This window comes from Buteo buteo, chromosome 1 (genome assembly GCF_964188355.1).
Source record: "Buteo buteo chromosome 1, bButBut1.hap1.1, whole genome shotgun sequence".
NCBI classification, from domain to species: Eukaryota; Metazoa; Chordata; class Aves; order Accipitriformes; family Accipitridae; genus Buteo; species Buteo buteo.
The window spans coordinates 24,820,141-24,835,371 of NC_134171.1; the positions used below are offsets into that span (position 1 = coordinate 24,820,141).

Here is a 15,231-nt window from a genome sequence, read left to right on the forward strand (position 1 = left end):
CAGGATTTCAACTCCTTGAAAACAGGATAGTGATTTTTGGACATGCTTAACTTCTAAACTCCTGCTTCCCTCAAAGCAAATACTACATATTATTATATGGGAGACTTAAACTCAGGTATTATGTCAAAAAAAAAAAAGAAAAAAGGCTGTGTCAGCTTGTAAATCATATTTTTCCACTAAGTATTTGAGCTATATTTCCTTTCAAGGGTCAGATCTAAATTCCTCATCCTTTTTAAAGGCCACATACTCAAGCAGCTGAAAGACTTAGAGTATGTCATTCAAATTAGCTTTGTAGTTTGGAGGCATCAGATTGTATAACAGAAATTATTAGTGTATAACATACTTACATAATTATATGTAAACTACATGTTTTATATATAATGTAAACATTAAATATACAAGATATACATATACAGTCCACAGAGAGAGAGAGTATAGTGTAGTATGTATGTGGACGGACTATGTAGCACTGTACTATGGATAAAAGAGCAGTCTCACGCTTCACAGCAGAAGTTCACAGACTGTGAAGTGAACGCACAGTTTCTGTATACTTTATGTTCAAATGAGAGAACTTACATTTTATAGAAACAAGAACATCCATAATTTTTATGTTTTAAAAGGAAGTCAGCACAACTCTCAGTAAATCATTAATTTTTATAAAGTAGTAGTAATTCAGACGTTCTGGGACGCTTTGCCCCAGTGAAACAGCTACAAAGGAATTACCATCCTCATGTCCCCACATGAAGTATCCAAGGTCTAAAAAAGATACGTACCACTGTAGAGCTTTATCATGTCTGCTGTTAGAAATCTCTTTATTATCAGATATGCAGTGCCAGGCTCTGGTAGTGAACTCCAGTGAAGAACTTGTTCTAGTACATTCTCTGTATAATGCAGAGGACGTTCTGAAAAATGCCGGAGAATAACACAAAACAAAACAAACAAAATTGAAATTTAAAAAAAAAAATAAATAAAAAATTAAAAAAAACAAAGCAAAAAAACTCAAAAAAAATAAAAAACAAGTTTGGAGGCCCTTAGAAGTTAAACATGCTTATACACAACACTGTCTTACTTGCAGCTATAGAAGAAAAACACTGCTTTCAAAATAAGACAATTAGGCACTTCATTGACTTTCTGCAGCAACACCTTTGCTGGCAGGGTTTGCATATGTAATGAATATCAAGTTAAACAAGCAGTAGTCAAATGTTCAGTGACCCTTTTGTATTTAGTTATGAATATCTGCTTATGTAAAGACACTAAAACACTGCTTTCACATTAAATACAAAAGTTAGAAACTATCACAGGGCATACCTAAATATGATCAAACATAATCGAGACCTACAGTTAGACTGGGCCTCATTGGTCTAGGCTCAATACAAAAATGAATCATCACAGTTATCAAGTCTCTGCTATCAAAACCCAAAGGTTTTGGGGCAGTTACAGTGAAAATAAACAAAACCAAACCTGGTATAGATTATATTGCCTGTTAATGATCAAAACAGACTGAGACAGATTCTTGGTTTCATTACATTCCTTTTACTAGAAGAAAACGTATGTGGTCTTACTAGGTTTTCTCCCTGCTACTGTGGTCGGGGAATTTCCAGACTTGCACTGTTATATACCACGCTCATACAAAGAGAATAGCAACATTAAAATACCAACAGATGAAGGTGTGACTAGACTGTATGTGTGCAACACCAGTTGCTCAAACATACATTTGTTGATAGGTATCATCCATCCTAAAAGAGAAGCTCTGAGGCCCTTTCACAGGATTGAAAAACTGCAGTGATAAGTCCAGACAGCACCCCATACAAACACCAGTTCATATAGCAAATGAAAGTAGGAAGGATCTTGCAAATAGTCCCTAAATCTGCATTACCAGATCCAGCACAAATCTGAGCGTGACATTTACTGCAACACAGCCTGAGGTATCATACAAGGCAACGCTGATGTGGATGGAGGGAGACCATACAGTTTCCCTCTCCATTAATTCTTCCTCCACACATACACACCTGAAGGCTTTCACCTGCTCAGCAGTGAGCACCTACTATAATTCATGAAACACAAAAACCTTAACGATGGCTTTGCAGGCTACAACTTAGACCAGTGGATCCAAGTGTCATTTTATCTCCAAAGAGAGAATTTTTTCCAAAAGTTCTGAGTTCCCATTTGCATACCAGCTTATGTGGGTCAGGCCTTGAGAGGAGCTGGGTACAGCTCCTGGAAAGTCACACCTGTGTGACACTGTCATGTTGGGTCAGGCAGTCTAGCCCTGTGTCTCTTGTGTACTGAAGGGTAAAGCATGCCGCCATAATCTCATTTTTCATTTCTGCTAGGGTAGATGAATATGAAATGTCAACAGCTGCTTTGGGATTGTCCAGCACTACACTCAAGCAGAACATATTTTCCTGAACACTGGAGCTTCAGAAAGCAGCAGCTACAAATAACACACTTAAGCAACAGAAAAAACTACCGCTGTTTTGGGATGTAAAAAACCTACCTTACCTGTAGACTTGTTATACCACTTACATAAAGATTTTAGTATTCAGACATGACAACAAAGCAGCTTAACAACAATACCATTCTGTAGACAGCAGCTCGATCCCTACACTTTGTAACACCCTTTCTTGTGGCCCTTTTGTTTTAAATGGTCAAACTTTTAAAATTTCTTTTCAACTTTTGGGAAACTGGACTCTGATGTGATAAAGTTAAAACAACTTGTTGCCTTTGTACAAGAGAGAAAAAACACATTTTAAGGAGAAAAACTTTACAAATCAAAGGCAGGAAACACTGGTAAATCACCACATCTTCCTAGAACACCAGCACTCCCAGAGTAAACACCTACTGTTTTATTTATAGTTACATTTAAGACCATCTGTCATCACGGATTACACGGTACATAAATCATGATGCTGAAATGCATTAGCTATTTTACTGGCAACACACCTCATTTACAAACTATCCATCAAGCACAAATTACCAAAAAAAAAAAAATACACCCTATTTTGGAAAAGCATATGGCATTGAACATTCTGCATTAGGTTAGATAAAATTATCAATTATTTCAACTTTTCTATATGCAAATAATTTAGTTGATTTTTAATACTGCAATTTTTAGTATTTTGAACAGCAAGCAGTCAACACAAATGTCCAATTACCCTTTTACTTAGGTCATCATAAGCTGGCAAATATCCAAAACCAGTCATTTTCACCCTAAACAACATTAACTATCAGGAGAAAATTACTTTTTAGAAAATGTAAGATTCTAATTTTCTTGCCTTCTCAGGGTAGTATATCTTAAAAAGTAAAATAACTGTCAAAACTTCAGGATTGAGTGTAACAAACTGAATATGACCATGCACTGGACAGGTACCAGAACAGGGCAGGAACACAAGCAGAAAATTAATTTCTGTCAGAAAGACACTGTGATCATTAATGTACATTTGAAACAAATAAGCAAGCTTTGTTACTGTCATGACATGTCATAATCTCAACTTATTTGTAAATGCCTTAGATTACATAAAGTTCAATGGCAATTGTTAGATAACGCTAGTAAGATCAACTTGCAGCAGCAAAGACTCAAGTAGTTTTTTAGTTCTTTAGTGTCACATTTGGACCAAAGACTGAACAGGACTATTTTTCTCTGTTATTTTCTCTATGTTTCAGTCTTTTGAAAATCTGCTAGATTCAGCCATAGCATCACAGGAGTCTTCCTGAGTAAGTGCCTCTTACTACATGCATTATTTTTATTTTTCAACATTATTAATTCAGTTTGCCTGTTCTGAAGCACAGATTCTTCCAGAAAGGAGTCCATGAAACAGACATTTCATCAACACAGTCTCTACTGATTGAAGCCAGGTGCTGAATTAGGACTTCAGTTTGTTTTTTGCTTGTTTGTTTTGGTTTTAAAACACTTGTATGCCATTTCTACTTTCCATTGTAAACTCTTGTTTCAATGGGATACACTCTAATCCCTTGCCAATATTTATTGTCCTATATAGGGCCTGTACTGCCTCACTCTAAGTTTAATTTTGCTCATTTTCCATAGTCATCAGCTCAGACATTTCTAGCCCACACTAAAATACTAGTCGTTGCACCCAAATATCTCAAGAAGCTGCTATGGGAACTATCTTTTGTACTTACTTTTATGTTCTCTTGGCTATATCTAGTTTAGCTTTCATTTGCCTGTAAGTGTTACATATTAAGTTTAAGAAAATAAAATCCCTTCTTCAAATTTTTCCATTACTCAGTCAAAAGAAACAGGATTTCTACAGTACTTGTGCGAGTTATCAGGACTCTTCTAAAGATCACAGATGCCAGCATTCTTTGTCAGTTGACACCCGCATCCATGAATCTGGAATTGAACTCGTAACAACCCTACACAGCATCACCACAAGACTGCAAAATGCAAAGAGGGATTAGGATCATTTATTTTAAGTCAAAAGGAGACTGCACTTGCATTCTCATTACTGATACTGCCAAGGTCAAGACTGATATATCAGGAATATTAGTAAATTTGAAGAGATTATCGTAAACACATCTGAAAATCGAGTACAAAAAACTATTCAAACAATCTTGGAACATTTAGTAATCTTAGGTTTCTCAATTTTTTTATACTTTTCTTTTTCCTTAACTTGAAAATAGGTATCTTCACTACAGAAATAAACTAGTCCACAGTCCACTTCTGTAACATGAAAATAAGAGCAGCAACTTACTAATGAAGGGCAAACAGACGTTCCTTTTACTAAAAGCGTATTTCTGTCCCCCTTCTTCAAAAATCAGATGACATCAGTGAATATTCATCAAAATACAATGTTTTAATTAAAAAAAATCTCTATTACTTTATGTTATTTTAAGTATCTCTAATAATAAAGTGCAAGCTCCAGCACGCATGAAGCACTCCCAATGTTAAAACCTCTTTACAGCTCATGAATACTGTTGACCATGTGACATTTGCTCTTGTTGGCAGCAGAACTATATTTAAAACAAATGTTTCAAGATTCTGCTCCATACACCATAATGCCACTTGCCATAAACACAGGATTACACACTTTATGGCTCCTTTTTCATCCACACACATAAAATAATTGACTAAATAAAAAAGATCCTTTCCCTGAAGTATTACATGTATTTTCTCATTTCATTTTCTGAAAAACATTATTCCTTATAAAATCAACTGCTAACATTCTAATGAAAATAAGTTTCTTCTTTTAGACTTATTGGTAAGAGCTACTTTGCTATAGCTGATGACTAATGAACTGTGAAGGAGGGTAATATAAAGAACATTTTTTCAAATCCCGATTTATAAGCATTTTAAAACAATTCATCACATTATTTCTGGCAAAGCATAGAAAGAAATCATGCAGATGCCCCAGTAACCAAATGTAAAACAATGGCATAAAGGCTAATTTTTGTGTTGTTTCTATAAACTTTTCAGTAACTCTTTAACTAAGCTTTGGATTATGTTAAGTATTGAAAAATAAAAATAATAAAATTTGATGAACACACATAAATTTAAGTGTCACTAACCTAGTTCTCCATTTTCAAGTACTTCAAAAGTAGCCCAGATATCATCTTTGTTGGGAATAATATTTTTGATTCCTAAAACATCATTAGTTAATTCTTCTGCTTCCATCAAAGGTGATACCTGTAATACAAATTGAGTCAGTTTATAATATATTGCAATTACCGACTTCTGAGTTATTTTTTCAAAATCTTCCTCGCAATTGATGTTTAAAAAAACAAACAAACAAAAAACCCCAAAAACAACAAAAAAAAGCGCAGATATACTGAGTTGGAAACCCATAAATTATTTGTCAGGATCCAGCATGCTTTCCTTATTTTTTTCCATGAAATCAAAGTTACAATTTTCAGCTGACTGATAACTTGGTAACTTGAAATTCCTTTTCTCTACTCTTGAAAAATCGGGGCGGGGGGCGGGGGGGGGAGCTTTGATATTTTTAATTCAGTATGGGAAGGTAAATATTACAGAAGTACAATTTTTTTATTTTAGCAATGCATTTCCCATTTTTTTATTCCAATTAAAAAAGCATGTCTTGCATGCATGTACGTATGCGTGTATCTATGTATACCACATACCACATATATGTACAAACATAAGTGTTTGAGAGTCATATGCTGAACAGAACAGAAAGGAAACAGAAACAGAGAGGTATAACATTAAAAAAAAAGCACTGCCCTAAATTTTCTACTTCCTTCTTAACAATATCTGTCCTTTGTCATTACAGAAATGAATTTTTTTTTTCCTCAGCATCCAAACAGTAAAGCACTACTACATGGAGACGAGCGTGTTTAAAATACACTATCAGATACCAGGCTGAAAAATCTCAATTCTAGTAAGCAACAGGCTTTGGCTTCTTAGCGCTCAAGGAAAACAGCCACCGGCAAAAAGAAAAATCAGGAGGAAGGTCATTTAAATGGCCTTGTACTATTAAATAAAACCAGCATTCACTCTGTACTTGTTAATGTTTTTGTGTGTTGCACCCATAGAGCTGCAAGAATTTATACCACTGTATACTGCAGTAAAACTAAAGGAGGACGTCTCTCCTTTAAAATTGTATCATAAAATTCTCCTTAAAAATGCATAATAATCAGTCTTTACAAAATCTAGGTAACACAGAAAATTTAAAAAAATTATTTAAAAGAATAGTGATAGATATGCATTTGTACTTTCATTACATAAAAACATGTACGAAAATAAATTTGTTATACTTCATGAGAAAGTGCTTAGTAAAAACACTGTATCACTTGTATACACTAACTCTGATTATAATACTACAGTCTGGCTCCTTTCTTTCCACGTAAACTTCAATCAGCAAATCTCCAGCCTGGGAAACCTAAAACAAAACAATTAAAAAAAAAAATTAGACTGTCTTAAAAATATTTTAAATATCCTTTTAAATAGGGAAAGTACAATTATTATCTAGTAGATGTGCTAGAACCTTCTGAACTCAAACTTTTTTCCCACCAACTTATCTATAAAAATAGTCCAAATGTTGACTCTAATGGGAAAACCTGCACTACATTCACTTTTATTTGACTAGTGAAGGAAAAAAACCCTATTCACAAATTCAGGAGGAAAATGCAAACCCTGGCTAAATCCAACAGAATCATATCAAACAAAATGAACACATTTTACAAATACCATTCAAGAGCAGGAAAACTAGAGGACATGAAATAAGTGGAAATTTTAAATTTATATTTAAGACTGCAAAGTCTAAGACATGAGTGTACCTTAGTATCTTAAACAGCCAGAACCATAACTGATTTAGGGGTTAGCCAGGCTCACTTCAGAGCCAAAACAGATGACCAGAATTTAAAACCATGAAAAAATACAGGACAGGAACCCCAAACTAAAATGAGTTAGTTAAAATGAGAGGAAAAATTACAAATAAGAGAATATTTCAGTCATATAGCCATGTGTACACATCTGGATAATAAAAATTCATTACTACAAAGACTACATTTATGATTATAAATCACAATGAAAATGTGTCATTAAGTACTTAGAAAAAGGAATCAAAACAAATGCTCCTGGTATCAACCTCTGTTAAATATAGCTCTTCAAATTTGTTGGAGAGATAGCTAAACTTTACATACAATGCTAACGTGAAAAAATTAGATGATAAAGCAAGTGTATGACATATTATATAATAGTTTAATTACTCAATACCAACAAACATAATTTAAGAATGCCTAACAATATGAAACTTACAAAGAAATTGGAAAGTCAGTAATTTTATGATCAAGGAGAAAAATCTGATTCATGACAAGGAATTTAGTATTTTCCATTGTTACTAGATTTGCTCATCTATAGCAATAAAATTATCTTTGTGGATGAGAAATTACTTTACTTTTCTACAGTTAAAAATGTCTCCCATCTTGCCTGCTCTAATTCCCTTGTGGTATAGACATAAGCATCGTCAAAAGATTGTAATTCATCCCAGTTTCTAAAACTAAATATATCGTGATGATCAGAGCATAGGAAGAAAAAATACAGCAGAAAACTTGACCTTTCAGGAGGTGTACCCTTTTATTAATAAACCAATTTAATAATCGAATTAACATTAAGAATGATAATTTGAGTCTTCATTTTGAGAAGAGTATTCATAGTGATGCTACTTATTTATATATTACTACAAACAGAGGAAGAGTTTAAGAACAGAAAAAAAGCTCCATCATATACAGAATAAGATACGGAGAAAATGATAGCAACAGGCAAGCTTTGGGATACATTTTGACTAATTTACAGAAACTAAAACTACATTTCTATAGAAAAATAAATGGCAGAACTCAATTTTAGAGAACATTAACATTCTGAAAAATGGTGACTTTAAAGTTAGTTTAGCCTCTGAGAATAGAAAACTAATGGAAACATTTGTGAGGAAAAACATTACAAAGCTACTTTGAAGAAAGCTACTTAATTATAGTGGCACAGACTCAAAAAAGCTCATTTAGTTGTAAAATTTGCTTTTCAGATGATATTACAGAAAAAGGTTGGAAATAAGAATGAAGCTGACATTTGATTTCCACTGGGCTCATGTAAACAACCGTATGGAGAAAATGTGATATAAATTACAGCAGCAAACTGAAACAGCTGGCCTAAGTATATGGTGGACAGAAAATGAAGAGCAGCTAATGAAGTGCCACCTGGAACGGAACTTCAGTAACATTTCGAGACATGAGAACTTACAGGCCTTCAGCAGAAATTTGGTTCAGTTGTTCTCCTCTGAACACTCTGCATCACCAGCCCAGAGATAAAACTACTATAGCAACCTATATACTCAAATGTATTAGGTATCCACATCACCGATTTTCCCACAAATATGCGCATGTTTTGATGCAATAATGTCACACTATCAGATGTTAAATGGAAAGGATTCTTATGCACAATTCTTAATTGCAGCTGCTTAAGGTCTAAGTTGCCAATCACCCGTGCTGTTACATCACTCGATCTGCACCATGTCATCCGTTTTAACAGTAACTGGAAGCCCACCCAAAAAAGTTCCAAAGAGCTATCTCTCCTGCATGAGCCTTAAGTCCAATCTCCATGCTACATGGTCTGCATATGCAAGTCTTCAAAATGCATGGTCTCAGAAACTGCTTACAGGCTGAATGATGGTAGCTACTGACAGAGGAAGTAGAGCAGCTGAAAAAGAATGTTTCAGCATACCCTTTTTCTTTCACTTAAATAATGAAGGATATCAAGTTAAAGCTACACCATTCTAACTAACCACTGTTCCTATTCTGAAAATGTTTATCCCATTTCAGGTCTGCACTGGCAAATACAGCCTATGACAAATGGCTAGGGTCTGGCTATTCTTTTTATAGTGTTAATGAGAGCATCAAATGCTAAGTTGGACTTAACAACAGCAGTTTAAAAGAAGTTTATATGGCCAAGCCTGGTAAAATATAAAGTGTGGGCATCCATACAATCTAGTCTTCCAAAATTATGTGTAATTTGCACTTTATACGCATGATAGAAATTGTAAGTGTAAAAATACAACAAAGAGGAAGGTCAATCTTTTTCAAAAGCACTTAGTGTTAGTCCAGGTTTGGCTCTAAGGTATTCCCCCACCTGTTGACAACACCATGCATAGTTAGGGAAATGGTGAATTCTTCTAGAGAAAAAGCTATATATAAAATCTCAAAATATCCTTGTAAACCACCTAGAAGAAGCTTCTTTAATCAGTGGGCTTCAGGCAGTAAATACTCTGAAATAACAGCAAGTGCATGACCTTTGATGAGAATTATTCCCTTCTGCATTGAAGTGGTCCCCAGCATTAGATATCCATGCATTTCACATGTTACATACATATGCAGTTTCAGAAAAAGGTATTTTTAATTGAAACAGTAGTTACATTAATCATGTCTGCTGCAGAAAAATTGGCAACTGGCAAAAAACATTCCACAGTTTAATTCAGATGGGAAAAATGTTCATAGTCACAATCAAATTGCCACAAACGACTGTCAGGCTCTTGAGAACTCCACTCCCCAGTTGTTATATTCAAGGGGTAATAGGCTCACATAACAGAGAGAATGAAGTCCCTATCCTTAAAAGCAGTTCAAACTTCAATTTATCATCCATTAAAAGGTAGAAGTCTTGTTCCAATGTCTACTGCTTGTTTAGAAAGCTAAAAGAAAAAGGCTGCTATCTCTGGGGCAAGTGCTCCCAAACAACTGAGGTCTCCTGAGTTCATATTTGCTATCTCGACTTCTGGTGTCTCTTTTTCCAGGAAATGCCATACAGAGTAAGGATACCAACAATTTGATAAGATCTAAAACCATTTTCTAACTCAAACTCAGCATTCTATCATGTCTTCAGATACAGTATTGACAGAGATAAATTAATAAAATCCAGCAGCTCAGTTACTATTTTCCTCATAACAGGTTGTGAAAACATGTACTGAATATTAAGAATTCATGTTTTCCAAGCAGGAATCTGGAGTCATTTCAGATACGCAATTTTAAAATACCCCAGTGACCAAGTCTGTTCTAGGAATTTTGCATTACTTATTTTCTTTATAGGGAGAACATCAACTACAGCTTTAAGTTGAGATCATTGTCCTGCTTGGGAAACAGGGAAGTCAATTATTCTGTATACTATTTTCCATTTTATGCCATTCAAGTCTATATTAAAGAATAAATCCATAAAACAATACACACAATTTTTAGTGCAAATCCATTTTGCCCACACGATACAAATAATATAGCATAAAATATTTGATTAGGTCTTAATAGTAAAATATTTCTAGAAGAAAGTGAAAAAGGTGGTACTATACTGCAATAGTTTTTCATTAATAATCAATTTTCCCATCTCCTTTTCATGTTGAGATTTTCTAGCACACAGATATTTCTGATCTTGTTTTCCTTTCTTTATGTAGCAGTTCATATGGAAATCCAAAGTGTTTGGCCACGTAAGGTCTTGAGCAACACAAAACAAGACTAAACAGATTTTTCTGTGTTTGATTTCCCAATAGCAATCCTCAAAACAATCACTCATGTACATGGGTACCCAACGAATTAGCCTTTTCTATTAAAACATTGTTGGTACCTGAAGTTTCTTTTCTTACTAAGGACTGGTGCACCTTGGTAAAGCCAAGGAGCTCAATCCATCTAACCATTAAACTCATCCAGGATACATTCTGAATGCACGCACTGCCAAACCCAATAATTTGAATTCACATTTCCAAGACAGTGCCATAACAGACAGGCTCTAAATTATTCCAGGTGACTGTAAAGTTGTGGAAGGATTGTGAAGGGGTAGAATCAGATACAAAGGAAATAATACACTCCACTGCAGCTTATAAAGCTGTACCACACAGTAACCACAGATAAGTGAAGAGAAGGAAAAATGCATTGAGGTCAGCCCTTACCTTGCTCAAGGAAGTATTTAGCTTCCTCATTCCTCATCTGCATATTAAAATGGAAGAAAATGTTCAAGTTCTCCTTTAGAAAGTATCTTAAGATGATGGTTTGGGTCTGTGAATCAGCATCTGACACACACGTGTTCAGGCATGCAAGAAAGGGAGAATTTAAGAGGCTCCCTTCCTTCAGCATCCCAGCTCCAGGCTAGGTCAGTAGGCTTCTTACACAGCACATTGACTGTTAAGACTCCAAGTCTCCCTTCCCTACCCATTTCACAAATAACTTAAGTGCTTAGTCTGGGACAGAACAGTACATGTGGGATCCAGGAGCCTTGCACTAAATTCTTACATAGAAATACTGTTCCTTACATGATGCAATGCCTGAGTTCGTGCCACCAGAAACCTAACAGCATGGGCCTGGAAAGAACCAGGGCACACCCTGGTCAGGCCTCTGCCCTGAGCAGCTGGGGTCCCAAGATCACAGAGCAAGCCAAGGAGTGCTTCTACACCTCAGGTAAGGTGAGCCCTTGTGCACCTGAGGCCTTTGGACTTTCACAACTCTTTGTGGTACACAAACACAAGGCCGGTTACCAGGGGAAGAAAAAAAAAAGAAAAAAAAAAGGCAATGCTGAGATGGAAAACATAGCTGTGGTGTAACAGCTTACTCTAGAAATTACCTGAGAAAGCACTTAATGAATACAGCAAAAATTTACAGATAAACCCAGGTGGTAACACGATTCAGCGAAATTTAGTATCAGTGACATGTCGTATCTAGGAGACTCAGTAGGCAGACTCTGTAGTCCAGCTGAGATTCTCTCACACATCATATCTAAGTATTTAGCACTTATTTACCACGTTCTTTGGAGAACTTTTCTTCCCATGGGATGAAAAAAATAGATTTTCAAATGTATACATTTAAATACAATTTCTAATGCACTTCTTTTTAGCCCCTTCTCTCCCTTTAAAGTAGGAAGTGCCATTTTCTTCAATTTTGTAAGTTCTACTTGAACAAGCATTCTCTCTGAAACTGAAAGTAGTCATTTCTAGCGATATGTTAAGAATGAATGATAACAAATTTGACAGTAGCACACCACCTAATAAAATAAGAATCCCTTTCACTGCTGCCTTCCAAATTTTAAGTACTATAAAGCACTGCAAATCATCCCTTACTATTTATGAGGCCTGGATGGATGAGCAAAGAGCTCCTGGCTGAACTCAGATGAACAAACGAAGCGTGGAAGAGCTGGAAGCACGGGCAGGTGACCCAAGAAAAGCACAGAGCTTCTGTCCCAATGTGCAGGGATAAGGTTAGAGAAACCAAGGCCGACCCTGAGTTGAAGGTCGCAAGGGATGCAAAGGGCAACAGGAAAGGATTCTACAGGCACATAAACTGCAAAAGGGAGCCTATTGAAAACATGGACCCGCTGCTGAATAGGGCAGGCGAGCAGGTGACAAATCACACAGAAGAGGCCAAGGTACTCAATGCCTTCTTTGTCTCAGTCTTTACTGGTAAGACTGACTTTCAGAAATCCCAGGCCCCTGAAACCAGAGAGAAGGTCTGGAGCAGGGAAGATTACCCTCAGTGGAGGAAGACCAGGTCAAGGAGCACTTAAATAAGTTAGATGTACATAAGTACACGGAGCCTGACAAGTAGGACCCACGAGTGCTGAGGAATCTCACTGATGTCACTGTAAAGTCAGTCTCAATTATCTCTGAAGAGTCATGATGTCTGGGAGAGGTTCCCAAAGACTGGAAGAGCACAAGCATCGATCCCATCTTCAGGAAGGGCAAGAAAGAAGATCTGGGGAGCTACAGGCTGGTCAACCTCACCTCAGTTCCTGGGAAGGTAATGGAGAAAAACCTCCTGTACATGTACAAATATCTGATGGGAGAGAATGAAGAAAACTGAGATACTCTTCTCAGTGACGTGGCAAGAGGCAATGAGCACAAATTAAAACCATGCAAAATTCAATCTGAACACAAGAAAACAATTATACTGTGAGGGTGGGCAAACACTGGAAGAGGTTGCTCAGAGAGGTTCCATCCTTGGAGATATTCACAATCTGACAGGACACAGTCCTAGGCAACCTGCCATGCTTGAGCAGCAGTGTAATCAGACTAGATGATTTCAACAGGTTCCTTCCAACCTAGACGACTAGAATAAAACTGCATCAGAGGAAGCTTAGATTGGCCATTAGGAAAAGGTTCTTCATTGAGAGGGTGGTCACTCACTGGAACAGGCTTCCCAGGGAAGTGGTCACAGCGTCACGCCTGTCAGAGTTCAAGGAGCATCTGGACGACGCTTTTAGTCATATGGTTTACTTTTTGGTAGTCCTGCGAGGAGCAGGGAATTGGGACTGGTTGATCCTTACAAGTCCCTTCCAACCTGAGATACTGTATAATTCTATGATAATTCTGTGATTAGGTAGCAGATTTTGTTTCATTTTTAAGGTTAAAGTGATATTACTATTTTTTGTAAAGAATTTAAACCTTAGCCATGTGTGTTATGAGAATTAAGCCAGAGTCTGTTAACACAGTGCGTGTAACCATCAGTTTAGAAAGCTGATTATTAATGCTAGAGACTTTGCTGCGAGCAAAATAAGAACAGTTAAAATCCCAGTTCAATCTTTCTATAATTCTGCCTCCCAACAATCTGGAGAGTCCCAGGGAAACCAGTCCAAACAGGCCCAATTATTCATGAAGGTTCCAGTTTGATTATAAAGTTTAAAATGTGGAAGACTAGCTTTTCAGGTGCTGGAAGCTTTTTAATAAAAATCTTAACAATTTTAGAAAGCCTAGGTTTTTATTTTTAAGAACAGAAAGCAAGTCTCTTTTTCTTGTAAATATAATACCTCATAAAGGTCATTTAGTAGTGGTATCTGGGGTGGAAAAGATACAGAACAAAACCATTTTAATTGGGTCTTCTCTATATTCCTCACAGCTTCAGTTTTAGACAAACCTACCTAGACAGCAGTTGCTACTGTGTTATTCAATCCATCAACAGCCTTTCAGTTTCCTTTCTTTTCTTCCTCCCTATCTAATCAAAATGATTCCACTATCTCTTTCTCTACTCATGAAACTCCTCTCATATCTCCCTAATTTTTCCAGAAGGTATTACAAATATTTAACCATGACAGCTTCCCAGAGTTGCTTGGAAAATATTAATAGTGTAACCAGCTGTAACATGCATTATTTTGGTTCTAAAACCACAGAAAAGAAAAGAATGTATTTAAAAGTCTATGCATTTTCACTGTCTTAGGCTTCAAAATTTTATTCTTTAATCTCAATAAGGTCCTTTTCATGGTCCCCAGAATTAATAAGTTCCATTAAAGATACTTCAACCCCTGCCTTGCAGAATGCTCTTAGGGATATCAAATCGGGGGTAGGGGGGATTGCCAGAAGGCAGATGTTTCCATTCTGCAAGATAGACACTAGAAATAAACTTTAAATTGTTTCCCAGTGACTTGGTCACTCCCCACTGGGCATCAAAAGGAGGAAATAGGCATTCTACCTTCTATATGCACATTCACAGTAGGTCATTATGGTCAGAAAGCTTCATGCCACTCTGACCGAGACAGTAAGGGAATATGAGATAAAAGTAGGACTCTAGATAGCAATTCACAGAACATACAATTTCAACATGTATTTGCAAGACCCTGTCTTCTTAATGATGGCTTACAAGGTACCACAAAACTGTTGCTGGAAGGTGGAAGGCAACCAACAGACAAAGCATTATAGATTTTTTTTTTTTTTTTTTCCTGCTGGCTTAGTTTCTAAAGCCCTGTAAGCTCCAAAACTGCTCAAAACTTCTCCTCCACTACTTTAGATTTCTGAAAAAGCTTTTAAG

At 36.2% G+C, this 15,231-nt stretch overlaps 1 protein-coding gene across 1 annotated transcript in view; it reads right to left on the reverse strand.

Annotated features, from left to right (window-relative positions):
• ARAP2 (ArfGAP with RhoGAP domain, ankyrin repeat and PH domain 2) overlaps positions 1–15,231 on the reverse strand; it is a 133,340-nt gene that overhangs the window by 26,163 nt on the left and 91,946 nt on the right. The window contains exons 26-28 of the mRNA XM_075024281.1: positions 6,780–6,854; positions 5,527–5,644; positions 774–902 (exon numbers count right to left, since the gene is read on the reverse strand). Coding sequence (XP_074880382.1) covers positions 774–902; positions 5,527–5,644; positions 6,780–6,854 — 322 coding nt within the window. The remainder of the gene's footprint in view (positions 1–773; positions 903–5,526; positions 5,645–6,779; positions 6,855–15,231) is intronic.